This window comes from Manis javanica, chromosome 3 (genome assembly GCF_040802235.1).
Source record: "Manis javanica isolate MJ-LG chromosome 3, MJ_LKY, whole genome shotgun sequence".
Lineage (NCBI taxonomy): Eukaryota > Metazoa > Chordata > Mammalia > Pholidota > Manidae > Manis > Manis javanica.
In genome coordinates, this window is record NC_133158.1 from 164938191 (window position 1) to 164953435 (window position 15245).

The window sequence follows — 15245 nt, forward strand, 5'->3', positions numbered from 1 at the left end:
ACAAGTTAAACAAAATAATTAGTTAGGGACGGGTGCTTTTAAAAAAAAGACATTATCATAAGGTGACTTTGACCCAAATATATTCCACCCATATTTTTTCTGCATGTTTCTTGGGGGTGAGAGGCTGATTACATGGAACACCACAAAAAAAGAACCTACTAAACTTCCTTTCTGACCATCTCTCCCTCTTTCACCCGAACTTGCGCTTCTGAGGGCAGCTGCCCACACCCTCTGTCACAGCTCTTGCCCCTCAGCTTTTCTCTTTCTCCTTTTCTTCTACTCTCCTCTCCCTCTTCTGCCCTCTTAGGTCTTTCTAATTCCTTCTTTTGCAGTTGCTTCTCTGGGCTCCCCAGCATACCCGCTTGATCATCCAATGGAGGAGCTTCCCAGAGCCATCCTTTTGATGGCAACTCTTAATTAATTTTTTTCTATTGTAGTTCTTATAATTAGCCTCCACTACTTAAATCATAAGGGTTAATCATAAATCATGTCCAAATTTATAGTCCCTGTGGCAATGTTTTCCAAACATTTTAAATTACATCCACCATCAGAAATACAATAAACATCATGACCCTGTATTATGTGCTAGTGTAAATCAGTACGACTATTGGGGCTCTTTAGGTTAGATGGGTTGCTTTGGTTGAGTCTCCATTTTGATTTTGAATATCACTAAAATGAAAGTCTCATGAGACAATTATTCCTTACTGCATAGGATACACTCAGATAGTTTCTCTTCTATCCTATTTCATTAAAGAAAGACAAAATAAAAGCTGGTTGCAATCCATTGAATTGATCTCCAGTAACCTCCTGGAAGAATGTCTGCCCTGTAGGACTTCAGGAAGCTTTGCCAATGTCAGGAACTCCATTAGTTTGTGTTTAATTACTACCCCAATGAACACCTGATCCAAAGTTAATTGTTATTTTAAATGTCCTTCTAATGTTGCCTAATGACAACATTCTTTCTCCACATATTCAGAAGCATGAATGTCTCTTTATGATGCCCACCTGTAGCTTTTTTTCTCACACTTCAGTTTATACTTAAAAGACCTGATGACTCCCCACCAAGCATCCTGCCAATTTCCTTGGAACCTTTGCTGATGACAATTAGAGACGAGTGTTACACGCTGGGGAAAGAGCTGTGTCTGGAGCCTTCAACTGAGCAACCCAGAGATGGGCAGGCTAGTGAGTCATGCATATTTAAAAGATTTCTTTAATTAACCTTAAAATGAAATATTACATCATGTGTTCCACCTATAGTTCATTTGGTTGTTGACTGATATGCTCTGCAGTTTTCTTTTTTAAAAAAACAATGTCTTTTTTAATGACACACTTCAACCTTATATAAAAGTGCAAAAAAATACTAGAACTGACATCCAAACCAGGACACAAAATCACTAACCATAAAGGATTGATTAAACTCGACTCCATTAAAACTAACTTTATCTGCCATTATGTTATATCCTTTTTTTAAGAGATAAAAATTGCAGATATTTACAAATATGATAGCTAAAGCTTCATTTCACTTCTTTTCCCCCATCTTCTTCCCAGAGTTACTACTAGTCTAAAGTTGATGTGTATCAATCCCATGTGTGTTTTTATACTTTTATTGCATATACATGTATGTTTTTACTTACATAAATGGTATTGTACTGTGTGTATGATTTTATGACTTCCTTTTTACTCACAATATGTTGTCAAGATTATCCATGTCCATTGTTTTTGGCCGCTATCATATCACACATAACCTTTATTCTTGAATTATAGTTTTGCTGGATATATACTTATAGATTAACCATTATTTTTTTAATTGAACTTCCATTATTGTGAGTGAGGACTTTAATATAGGACTTTATTTCTGGAGAGGGAAAATCAGATAATCTAGTAATATAGGACTTTACTTCTGGAAAGGGCAAATCAATAATTCAGGCCAGCCCTTTCACAAGGACAAGATGAGCTGAAATATGTGGTATGGGAGATAGAGAAGCTTAATCCCTATTTTACATTATACCCCAGAATCAATACCAATTGGGGTAGATTTGAAAGGCAGAGCAGTAAAATTTCTAGAAAATAATATAGGAAAATATCATAATGAATTTGGGGTTGGGGAAGACTTTTAACCAGGACACAAAAAAGCACTAATCATAAAGGACTGATTAAACTGGACTCCATTAAAACTAGCAACTTTTGTTCATCAAGAATCACCATTAAGAAAGTGAAAAGGCAAGCCACAGATCTGGAAAAAGTGTTTGGTACATACACAGGATATATAAAGAACTCCCACTCATCAGTAAGACAGATAGAAACATGGTCAAGAAACTGGAATATGCACTTCACCAAAGAAGATATCAAATAGCCAATAAACATAAAAAGGAGCTCAACCTTATTAGGAGTGAGACATTTATTCCTTACTGCATAGGATACACTCAGTTTCTCTTCTTGCCTATTTCATTAAAGAAAGCATAAAAGCTGGTTACAACACATTGAATTCATCTCCAGTAACCTGCTGGAAGAATGTCTGCTCTGTAGATGTCAGGAAGCTTCGCCAATGTCAGGAACTCCTGAGAGAGACTTCTGAGAGAGAATGCAAATTTAAAACATAAAGAGATACTATTACATAGTTATTGGATTAGTGAAAATAAAATCAAACTACCAAGTGTCAGTGAGGATTTGGAACAAATGAAAATTTTCAAATATGGTGGCGGGAGAGTTAACTGGTATAATCACATTGGAGAGCTGTACTACAGTATCTATTGATACCAAAGTCATGATCCATCATTTCTACTCTGTAGCTATATAACCTACATAAATGTATGTGCATGGAAATGAGGAGACATAACACAAAAATGTTCATGTTAGCATTAATCGTAATAGCCAACTAAATGTCTTCAACAGCAGAATGGAAAAGAAATTGTGGTACATTCATAGAGTAGAATACTATATAATAATTAAAATTTACTAATTACAGTTGTACAAAAACAAAATATTACTGTCGTAACATAATGGTGTACAAATGAGAGACACAAAAGAATACATACTGTATGTTGTATTTATGTTAAGTTCAAAAAACAGATAAAGCTATAATGTTTGATTATGATAAAATTACTTTTAGGATGGAGTAGAAATTGAAAGAGAGCATTAGTGCCCATTTTTCTAAAAAGAATTTTTAAATTTCTTATTGTATTTCTTTGAATGTGTTAAACTTACTTTATAATCTGTGTCTAATAGTTTCAATAATCTGCATTATTTTGGAGTTGGATATCACCGAATATTGCCTCTACCGGCTTTTACTCTTTTTTTGTGTCTTTGTGTGTCTTTGTGATGTCTTTTTTTACTGTAAACTCATATTTCCCGGAAAAATAGTGTGTCAATTCCTTGAGCACTGAGTTGAAAGCAGTTTTCTCCAGAGAAGATTTGCATTTGTTTCTGCCATGTACTCAGGATGCTGTCATTTCAGGGCTACATTAAATTAACTTCTTGATCTAATCCAGGCATATTAATCCAGTTTGCAAACCTTTGTTAAGACTTGTTTGTGAGTTCTCAGGGGATATGTTTTCTCCTGTATACACAGTATCAAGTTGAGATAGGCAATTTTCTCTGGGATCATTTGGGGAAGGGAGAGCTTGGCTTATTTCTAGTTCATCCTCCCTCTAAGGGCACAGCACTCTGGCCCACCTTGCATTTGGGGCTACATCTTTATCCAGTATTTCTTACTGGATTCCTCACCTTCAGTGGTCTTGGGCTTTATCTCCTATCCCCTGAACTGTGGAATCCATGAAAACCAAAGCTCAAATCTATAGCTTTAAAGATGGTCTGAAAGGGAAAGCTGGCTTCAGTGCCCTGCGTACCTCTCCAGGTTCCTACTTCCACGCACTGGCTTTGGGTGTTCCTCAATAAACTGACAATCAACACATTTTAAAAAGACATTTTTTAACCTCCCAGAAGAACACACAGAGGAAAAGCTTCATGGTACTGGATTTTGTAATGATTGCTTGGATATGACCCTAAAAACACAGGCAGCAAAAAAAAACAGATGAATTGGACTACATCAAAATTAAAAACTGCTGTGCATCAAAGGACACAATGAACCAAGTGAAAAGGCAACCCACAGAATGGGAGAAAATAATTGCAAATCATGTATCTGGTAAAGAATTAATATCTAGAATATATAAGGAACTCCTACAACTCAACAATAAAAAAATCTGATTTAAAAATGGGCAAAAGACTTGAATAAATACTCTCCAAAGAAGATATATGAATGACCAATAAGCACACAAAAAGATGTTCAACCTCATAATCCTTAGAGAAATGCAGATCAAAACCATGATGACATACCACCTTGTGTCAACTGGGATGGGTACTGTACAAAAAACATGAAAATAATGTATCGATGAAGATGTGGCAAAATTGGAACCCTGTGCACTATTGTAAAATGGTACAGCCACTTTTTAAAACAGTATGGCAGCTCCTCAAAAAATTAGAAATAGAACTCTCATGTGATCTGGAAATTCCACTTCTGGGTATACACCCCAAAGAGTTAAAAGCAGGCTGTTGAAAAGATATTTGTACACTCATGTTCCTAGCAGCATTATTCACAATAAACAAAGGTGGAAGCAATTCAAATGTCCACTGAAAAATGAATGGAAAAGCAAAACGTGGCATATATGTATAATGGAATATTATTCAGCCAATGTCAGGAGACTTGCTTAGTAATTAGCTCTTAGAAGGGGAGGGGAGAATGGGAGCTGTTGTTTAATGGACAGAGAGTTTCAGTTTTCCAAGATGGAAAAAGTTCTGGAGATGGATGGTGGTGAGGGTTACACAACCTTCTAGATATACTTACTGCTGCTGAGCTGTATAATTAAAAATGGTTGAGATGGTAAATTTTATGTTCTATGTATTTAATTTATTTAAAGATATTTTAAATATATAACCAGAATTCTTAGTTGTTTTGATTCAGAAGGTCAGCCAGGGTACCCAGTCCATTCAAGCCAGAAATAAAATTCTGTCCATGCATGTTAAAAGTGATCATTGAATGGATTAAAGATGGCAGCGTGAGAGGAGAGACAGAGGCTTCCTCCTAAAACTGTATACAATTAGAAAATATAGTTGATACAACTAATCCTGAGAGAGCAACAGGAAAGAGGATGGCGCCAGGCTGCATACACCTGGAGAAAAGAGAAACCTCACGGAACAGGGTAACGTACCAAAGCTGTGGCCAGGTGGGACCCAAGCCCTTCCCCCCACCCCAGCTCATGGGCAGGAGGAAGAGAAATGGAGCAGGGAGGGAGTAGAAAGCCTGGGACTGCTGAATACCTAGCTCTGGAGATCTGCTCTGGGAGCACAAAGCTACATTTCATGGTGCTTTCATGATACTTGCATGATTACCGGGTTGGAAAGCTAATACAGGCAGAACTCCTGGAGAGACTGAGATTCCAGCCACTTGTGGAAAGGAGGGATCCATATCCGGCTGCTCTGGGACAAAAGCTTATACCGCTGTGCTCGGCCCACTGGTTAAGGCAGTGGAGACAGGCACAGCAGCCAGGAAGCAGGAAACAGCTCTTTCCTCCCCCTAGGCACCAATATTGCTCTCCCCTGTGACCCCTGACATTGCTTCAGGGGCTGAGCAGCTCCAGAGTTGAGCTTCTGGACACTAGAGGGCGCCATATACAAATATGAAATGCCAAAGGAACCTGGTCCAGAGTAAAATTAATATAACTCCAGAGAAAGATTTAAATGACATAGACCTTACAACTCTTCCTGAAAGGGAGTTCAAAATAAAAATCATCAACATGCTAATGGAGGTACGGAAAGATATCCAAGAACTCAGGAATGAATTCAGGTTGGAGATCCAATCACTGAAGTGCACGATGGAGGGTATTAAAAGCAGGTTGGATACAATGGAGGAGACGATAAATGAAATAGAAACTAGAGAAGAGGAATACAAAGAAGCTGAGGCACAGAGAGAAAAAAGATCTCTAAGAATGAAAGAATATTGAGAGAACTGTGTGACGAACCCAAATGGAACAATATTCGCATTATAGGGATACTAGAAGAAGAAGATAAAGAGAAATGGATAGAAGTGTCTTTGAGTAGATGGTTGCTAAAAACTTCCCTAGTCTGAGGAAGAAGACAGTCTCTCAGGCCATGGAGATCCACAGATCTCCCAATACAAGGGACCCAAGGAAGACAACACCAAGACATATAGTAATAAAATTGGCAAAGATCAAGGATAAGGACAGACTATTAAAAGCAGCCAGAGAGAGAAATAAGATCACATACAAAGAAAAGCCCATCAGGCTAACATCAGACTTCTCAGCAGAAACCTTACGGGCCAGAAGGGAGTGGCATGATGTGTTTAATGCAATGAAGCAGAAAGGCCTCGAACCAGATTACTTTATCTGGCAAGATTATCATTTAAATTTGAAGGAGGGTTTAAATAATTTCCAGGTAAGCAAAAGCTGAGAGAATTTAACTCCCACAAACCATCTCTACAGTCTATTTTGGAGGGATTGCTATAGATGGAGGTGTTCCTAAGGTTTAATAGCTGTCACCAGAGGAAATAAAACCACAGTAAAGAAAGTAGAACAGCTAATTACTAAGCAAATGAAAAATTAAATTAACTATCCCCAAAGTCAATCAAGGGATAGACAAAGAATACAGATTATGATACCTAATATATAAAGAATGGAGGAGGAAGAAAAAGGAGGAGAAAAAGAAAAGAACCTTTAGATTGTGTTTGTAACAGCATCTTAAGTGAGTTAAGTTAGACTCTTAGATAGTAAGGAAATTAACCTTGAACCTTTGGTAACCATGAATCTAAAGCCTGCAATGGCAATACGTACATACCTATCGATAATCACCCTAAATGTAAATGGACTGAATGCACCAATCAAAAGATATAGAGTCACTGAATGGATAAGAAAACAAGACCCATCTATATGCTGCCTGCAAGAGACTCACTTTAAACCCAAAGACATACACAGACTAAAAGTGAAGGGATGGAAAAAGATATTTCATGCAACTAACAGAGAAAAAAGCAGGAGTTGCAGTACTTGTATCAGACAAAATAGACTTCAAAACACAGAAAGTCACTAGAGACAAAGAAGGACATTACATAATGATAAAGGGGTCAATCCAATAAGAAGATAGAACCATTATAAATATCTATGCTCCCAACACAGAATAACCCACATATGTGAAACAAATACTAACAGAATTAAAAGGGGAAATAGAATGCAATGGATTCATTCTAGGAAATTACAACGCTCCACTCACTCTGAAGGACAGATCAACCAGACAGAAGGTAAGTAAGGACACAGAGGCACTGAACAACACATTAGAACACATGGACCTAACAGACATCTACAGAACTCTATACCCAAAAGCAACAGAATACACATTCTTCTCAAGTGCACATGGAACATTTTCAAGAATAGATCATATACTAGGCCACAAAAAGAGCCTCCATAAATTCAAAAATATTGAAATTGTACCAACCAGTTTCTCAGATCACAAAGCTATGAAACTAGAAATAAATTACACGAAGAAAATGAAAAATCCCACAAATACATGGAGGCTTCACAACATGCTCCTAAATAACCAATGGATCAATGACCAAATTAAAACAGAGATCAAGCAATATATGGAGACAAATGACAACAATAATTCAACACCAGAAAATCTGTGGGATGCAGCCAAGGCTCTGTTAAGAGGAAAGTATACTGCAATACAGGCCTACCTCAAGAAAGAAGAACAATCCCATATAAGCACTCTAAACTCACAATTAATGAAATGAGAAAAAGAACAACAAATGAGGCCCAAAGTCAGTAGAAGGCAGACATAATGAAGATTAGAGCAGAAATAAATAAATTGAGAAGAATAAAACAATAGAATCAATGAAAGCAAGCGCTGGTTCTTCAAGAAAATAAACAAAATAGATAAACCTCTAGCCAGACTTATCAAGGAAAAAAGAGAGTCTACACACATAAACAGAATCAGAAATGAGAAAGGAAAAATCACTACAGACACCACAGAAATACAAAGAATTATTAGAGAATACTATGAAAAATTATATGGTAACAAACTGGATAACCTAGAAGAAATGGACAACTTTATAGAAAAATACAACCTTCCAAGGCTGACCAAGGAAGAAACAGAAAATCTGAGCAGACCAATTACCAGCTAAGAAATTGAACTGGTAATCAAAAACCTACCTAAAAACAGAACTCCTGAAACAGATGGCTTCACTGCTGAATTTTGTCAAACATTTAGTGAAGACTTAATACCCATTCTCCTCAATGTTTTCCAAAAAATAGAAGAGGAGGGAATACTTCCAAACTCATTCTATGAGGCCAGCATCACTCTAATACCAAAACCAGGCAAAGACACCACAATAAAAGAAAATTACAGACCAATATCCCTGATGAACATAGATGCAAAAATACTCAACAAAATATTAGCAAACCTAATTCAAAAATACATCAAAAACATCATCCATCATGATCAAATGGGATTCATGCCAGGGATGCAAGGATGCTACAACATCCGAAAATCCATCAACATCATCCACCACATCAACAAAAAGGACAAAAACCACATGATCATCTCCATAGATGCTGAAAAAGCATTTGACAAAATTCAACACCCATTCATGGTAAAAACTCCCAACAAAATGGGTATAGAGGGCAAGTATCTCAACATAATAAAGGCCATATATGACAAACCCACAACCAACATTATACTTAACAGTGAGAAGCTGAAAGCTTTTCCTTTAAGATTGGGAACAAGACGAGGATGTCCACTCTCCTCACTTCTATTCAACATAGTTCTGGAGGTCCTAGACATGGAAATCAGACAACACAAAGAAATAAAAGGCATCCAGATTGGCAAGGAAGAAGTTAAACTGTCCCTCTTTGCAGATGACATGATATTGTACATAAAAAACCCTAAAGAATCCACTCCAAAACCACTAAACCTAATATCTGAATTCAGCAAAGTTGCAGGCTACAAAATTATTACATAGAAATCTGTGGCATTCCCATACACTAACAATGAACTAGCAGAAAGAGAAATCAGGAAAATAATTCTATTCACAATTACATAAAAAAGAATAAAATACCTAGGGAATAAACTTAACCAAGGAAGTGAAAGACCTATACTCTGAAAACTACAAGACACTCATGAGAGAAATTAAAGAAGATACCAATAAATGGAAACACATCCCACGCTCATGGAGAGGAAGAATTAATATTGTCAAAATGGCCATCCTGCCTAAAGCAATGTACAGATTCAATGCAATTCCTATCAAAATAACAACAGCCTTCTTCAACGAACTAGAGAAAATAGTTCTAAAATTCATATGGAACCACAAAAGACCCCGAATAGGCAAAGCAGTCCTGAGAAGGAAGAAAAAGCGTGGGAGGATTACACTCCGCAACTTCAAGCTCTACTATAAAGCCATAGTAATCAAGACAATTTAATTTGGTACTGGCACAAGAACAGACCCATAGACTAATGGAACAGACTAGAGAGCCCTGATATAAACCCAACCATATATGGTCAATTAATATATGATAAAGGAGCCATGGACATACAATGGGGAAATGACAGCCTCTTCAACAGCTCGTGTTGGCAAAACTGGGCAGGTACATGCAAGAGAATGAAACTGGATTATTGCTTGACCCCATACACAAAAGTAAACTTGAAATGGATTAAAGACTTGAATGTAAGTCATGAAACCATAAAACTCTTAGAAGACAACATAGGCAAACATCTCCTGGATATAAGCATAAGCAACTTCTTCCTGAACCCATCTCCTCAAGCAAGGGAAACAAAAGCAAAAATGAACTCATGGGACTACATCAAACTAAAAAGTTTTTGTACAGCAAAGGACATCATCAACAAAACAAAAAGGCATCCTACAGTATGGGAGAATATATTTGTAAATGACATATCTGACAAGGGGTTAATGTCCAAAATATATAAAGAACTTACACACCTCAGCACCCAAAAAGCAAATAACCTGATTAACAAATGGGCAGAGGATATGAAGAGACAGTTCTCCAAAGAAATTCATATGGCCAACAGACACATGAAAAGATGCTCCACATCACTAATCATCAGGAAAATGCAAATTAAAACCACAATGAGATATCACCTCATACCAGTATGGATGGCTAGCATCGAAAAGACTAAGAACAACAAATGTTGGCAAGGATGTGGAGAAAGGGGAACCCTCCTACACTGATGGTGGGAATGTAAACTAGTTCAACCATTGTGGAAAGCACTATGGAGGTTCCTCAGAAAACTAAAAATAGAAATACCATTTGACCCCGGAATCCCACTCCTTGGAATTTCCCCAAATAATACAACTTCTCAGATTCAAAAAGACATATGCATTCCTATGTTCATTGCAGCCCTTTTTACAATAGCCAAGATATGTAAACAACCTAAGTGTCCATCTGTAAATGAATGGATAAAGAGGATGTGGTACATGTACACAATGCAATACTATTCAGCCATAAGAAAGAAACAAATCCTACTATTTGCAACAACATGGATGGAGCTGGAGGACATTACGCTCAGTGAAATAAGCCAGGCCGAAATAGACAAACGCCAAATAATTTCCCTTATTTGTGGAGTATAACAAATACTGTACAGGCAAAACTGAAGGAACAAAATGGCAGGAGACTCAGTGACTCCAAGAGTGAACTAACGGTCACCAAAGGGGAGGGGTGTGGGAGGGTGGGTGGGGAGGGAGGGAGAAGGGGATGGAGGGGTATTATGTTTAGTACACATGGTGTGGGGGTCATGGGGAGAACAGTGTAGCACAGAGAAGGAACATAGTGGATCTCTGGCAACTTGCTGCACTGATGGACAGTGACTGCATTGGGGTATGGGTGGGAACTTGATAATATGGGTAAATGTAGTAACCACATTGTTTTTTCATGTGAAACCTTCATAGGAGTATATATCAATCATACCTTAATAAAAAAATTTTTTTAAAAGTGATCCTTTAACAGTTCGTTAAACTGTAACTATCTTGGTCATCTGGAGGCCATAGAGGCATTTGGCACAGGTGGCTGTGGTCCTGCCTGCAGAGAAGCTGCTGCCCAGGAGTGACAGTGCCAACCACTGACTGAGATCTTAAGGACCAGGGCGAGAGCCTGTTCGGCACAGACCAACATTACCATAGACAGGGACGCACCACATCACCTTCTCTGCCAGGAGCACAGCTTGAGAAATCCAATCCGGCACTCACACTAAGTGTTCTCTCACTAAAGAGGCCTCCGGCACCAGCTCTGTAGTTAAGGTTGCAAACACTTTTATTCTCAGCCAAGGTATAATTTGGAATTCAATCTCTGAACAACATATCATTTTACCTCAAAAAACCCTAAATCCTCCAAACTTCACCAAAGCCTCTTCTGGGCATACATTCTGAACTGAAGGAATTCTCCTCAGGCTGTGGTCATTCTAATTGCCAAAAGTCAGCCTTCATAATTTGTAGCTTTAACTACCCACTCCTGTCAGTTAAGTAGAGATTCAACTGTCACTGGGATCCTTTGTTATCACAAGAAATGGCCTTAACATGGCCCCACCCAGTCAGGAGAGGCAGAGAACTTGAGACAGTTGCAAATGCTCACATGTTGCTACCAGTCCATCTGCTCCACATGAGAAGCATACAGGTGCTGACTTTGCTGTACAGTTCTGGGCAGACCTCTAAATCCTAATCACAGCTATAGCTGGACAGAAATAATATATGAGCTAATTTAACTATTATAATTTTTATCTAATTATAAGAAGATTGGCATAGCAATATTTCTCTACTAAAAAAACCCCACAACGCCAGGAGAATAAATATGTTGGTTAGAGTATCAACATCTGTATTAGTTTGCTCAGGCTTCCATAACAAACTACCATTGATTGCTTAGCTTAAGCAAGAGAAACATTTTCTCAGTTTTGGAGGCTAAAAGTCCAAGATTGAGGAATTGGCGAGGATGGGGGTTCCTCCCAAGGCTTCTCTCCTCTGCCTGCAGACAACCATCTTTTCCCTCTGTCTTTCCTCTGTAATTACCTGCGCCCAGATTTCCTTTTCATAAGGACACCAGTCCTATTGGCTTAGGGCCCACTGTAATGAACCCGTTTTTAACTTAACTACATTTTAAAGTCCCCTGTCTTCAAATGCAGTCACTTTCTGACATACTGGGGGTTAGGACTTCAACACAGGAATTTGGGGGAACATAATTCAGCCCATAACAAGTAGAAAGATATGCTACGACATGTCTTATAAAGCTTGGTGTTTCCCATATACTTCCTGAGTGCGTCTTCATTTTAAAGGGAAATCATTTTGTTATCATGCCACTTTTTTTTTTCAGATAATTAGAAAGTATCTTAGAGGCAAAAAGGTAAAGGTAATTAATATAATCGACTTTCAAGTAACATTTTAAAACACAGAACATATTCATCTTTGTTGTGTAAGCACTTTTTACCTTGCATTCTTAGGCTTGGAATTGAAGGTGGGCACCTCCTGCCCACTTACCACCCTAAAACTCGTTGGTTGCAGGATGGATCCGTAGTCTCTAAGGAGACTTGGGAAGGCTCTGCAGTTCAGCAGTTTGCATTCTCTTGTCCTCGATTACTGCAAGTAAGGCTGGAATGTGGAGTTCCTTCAAGGCTGTACTGGTGTCAGCTGGGGGAGGCAAAGGCCAAGGAGGGCAGTGTCCCCATTCCTTGTGCCTAATCAAGTCATGGCCGAAAGGGGACACATTAAAGAGTTAATGTTCCTGAGTAAATGTTAGGCTTCTCAAAGAGTCTCCAATCGCTCATTTATTCTTACAGCATGCATTTGTTGAAGGCCAGTTTGTGCAGTACACTGTGTTCATTACCAAGGACCATACAAATATATACGTAATGTAATGCCACTGCCCACGGGAGAGCTGGGTGTAGTAGAGGAGAGGAGACATGTTGTTGAATATGTGTAATGCAGGTAGGAACTCTGAATACCAGGAAAGATGTCCATGTAAATTTTTTTTATATCATTAATGTACAATTACTTGAACAACATTATGGTTACTAGACTCCCCCTATTATCAAGTCCCCACCACATACCCCATTACAGTCACTGTCCATCAGCATAGTAAGATGCTATAGAATCATTACTTGTCTTCTCTGTATATACTACCTTCCCCATGCCCCCCTGCAACATTATGTGTGCTAATCGTAATACCACTTTTTCCCCCTTATCCCTCCCTTCCCACCCATCCTCCCCAGACCCTTTCCCCTTGGTAACTGTTAGTCCATTCTTGGGTTCTGTGACTCTGCTGCTGTTTTGTTCCTTCAGTTTTTTGTTTGTTCTTATACTCCACAGATGAGTGAAATCATTTGATACTTGTCTTTATCTGCCTTACTTATTTCACTGAGCTTAATATCCTCTAGCTCCATCCATGTTGCTGCAAATGGTAGGATTTGTTTTCTTCTTAAGGCTGAATAATATTCCATTGTGTATACATACCACCTCTTCTTTATCCATTTATCTACTGATGGACATTTAGGTTGCTTCCATTTCTCGGCTATTGTAAATAGTGCTGCGATAAACATAGGGGTGCATATGTCTTTTTCAAACTGGGCTGCTGCATTCTTAGGGTAAATTCCAAGGAGTGGAATTCCTGGGTCATATGCTATTTCTATTCTTAGTTTTTTGAGGTTAACCTCCATACTGCTTTCTACAATGGTTGAACTAATTTACATTCCCACCAACAGTGTAGGAGGGTTCCTTCCCCTTTCTCCACATCCTCGCCAACATTTGTTGTTGTTTGTCTTTTGGATGGTGGCCATCCTTACTGGTGTGACGTGATATCTCATTGTGGTTTTAATTTGCATTTCTCTGATGATTAGCGATGTGGAGCATCTTTTCATGTGTCTGTTGGCCATCTGAATTTCTTCTTTGGAGAAGTGTGTGTTTGGATCCTGTGCCCATTTTTTAATTGGATTATTTGCTTTATGTTTGTTGAGGTGTGTGAGCTCTTTATATATTTTGGATGTCAACCCTTTATCGGATCTGTCATTTTTGAATATATTTTCCCATACTCTAGGATGTCTTTTTGTTCTATTGGTGGTGTCCTTCGCTGTACCGAAGCTTTTCAGCTTGATAAAGTCCCACTTGTTCATTTTTGCTTTTGTTTCCCTGGCCTGGAGAGATATGTTCATGAAGAAGTTGCTCATGTTTATGTCCAAGAGATTTTTGCCTATGTTTTTTTCTCAGAGTTTTGTTTCATGATTTACATTCAGGTCTTTGATCCATTTTTAGTTTACCTTTGTGTATGGGGTTAGACAATAATCCAGTTTCATTCTCTTACATGTAGCTGTCCAGTTTTGCCAATGCCAGCTGTTGAAGAGGCTGTCATTTCCCCATTGTATATCCATGGCTCCTTTTTCATATATTAATTGACCATATATACTTGGGCTTATATCTGGGCTCTCTATTATGTTCCACTGGTCTGTGACTCTGTTCTTGTGCCAGTACCAAACTGTCTTGATTACTGTGGCTTTGTAGTAGAGCTTGAAGTCAGGGAGCATAATTCCCCCTGCTTTATTCTTCCTTCTCAGGATGGCTTTAGCTATTCAGGGTCTTTTGTTGTTCCATATGAATTTTAGAACTATTTCCTCTAGTTCATTGAAGAATGCTGTAGGTATTTTGATAGGGATTGCATTGAATCTGTAGATTTCTTTAAGCAGGATGGCTGTTTTGACAATATTAATTCTTCCTAGCCAAGAGCATGGGATGAATTTCCATTTGTTAGTGTCCTCTTTAATTTCTCTTAGGACTGTCTTGTAGATTCCCAGGTATTGGTCTTTTACTTCCTTGGTTAGGTTTATTCCTAGGTATTTTATTCTTTTTGATGCAATTGTGAATGGAATTGTTTTCCTGATTTCTCTTTCTGCTATTTCATCTTTAGTGGATAGGAATGCAACCAATCTCTGTGTTTTAATTTTGTGTCCTGCAACTTTGCTGAATTCAGATATTAGATCTAGTAGTTTGGAGTGGATTCTTTAGGGTTTTTTATGTACAATATCATGTCATCTGCAAAGAGGGACAATTTGACTTCTTCCTTGCCAATCTGGATGCCTTTTATTTCTTTGTGTTGCCTGATTGCCATGGCTAGGACCTCCAGAACTATGTTGAATAGAAGTGGGGAGAGTGGGCAACCTTGTCTTGTTCCCGATCTTAAAGGAAAAGCTTTCAGCTT

The 15245-nt window shown here is 38.2% G+C and overlaps 1 protein-coding gene across 1 annotated transcript in view; it reads left to right on the top strand.

Moving 5' to 3' along the window:
* LOC118970027 (uncharacterized) overlaps positions 1-15245 on the top strand; it is a 56358-nt gene that overhangs the window by 5791 nt on the left and 35322 nt on the right. The window contains exon 4 of the mRNA XM_073230488.1: positions 1032-1182. Within this exon, the coding sequence (XP_073086589.1) occupies positions 1032-1182 (151 nt within the window). The remainder of the gene's footprint in view (positions 1-1031; positions 1183-15245) is intronic.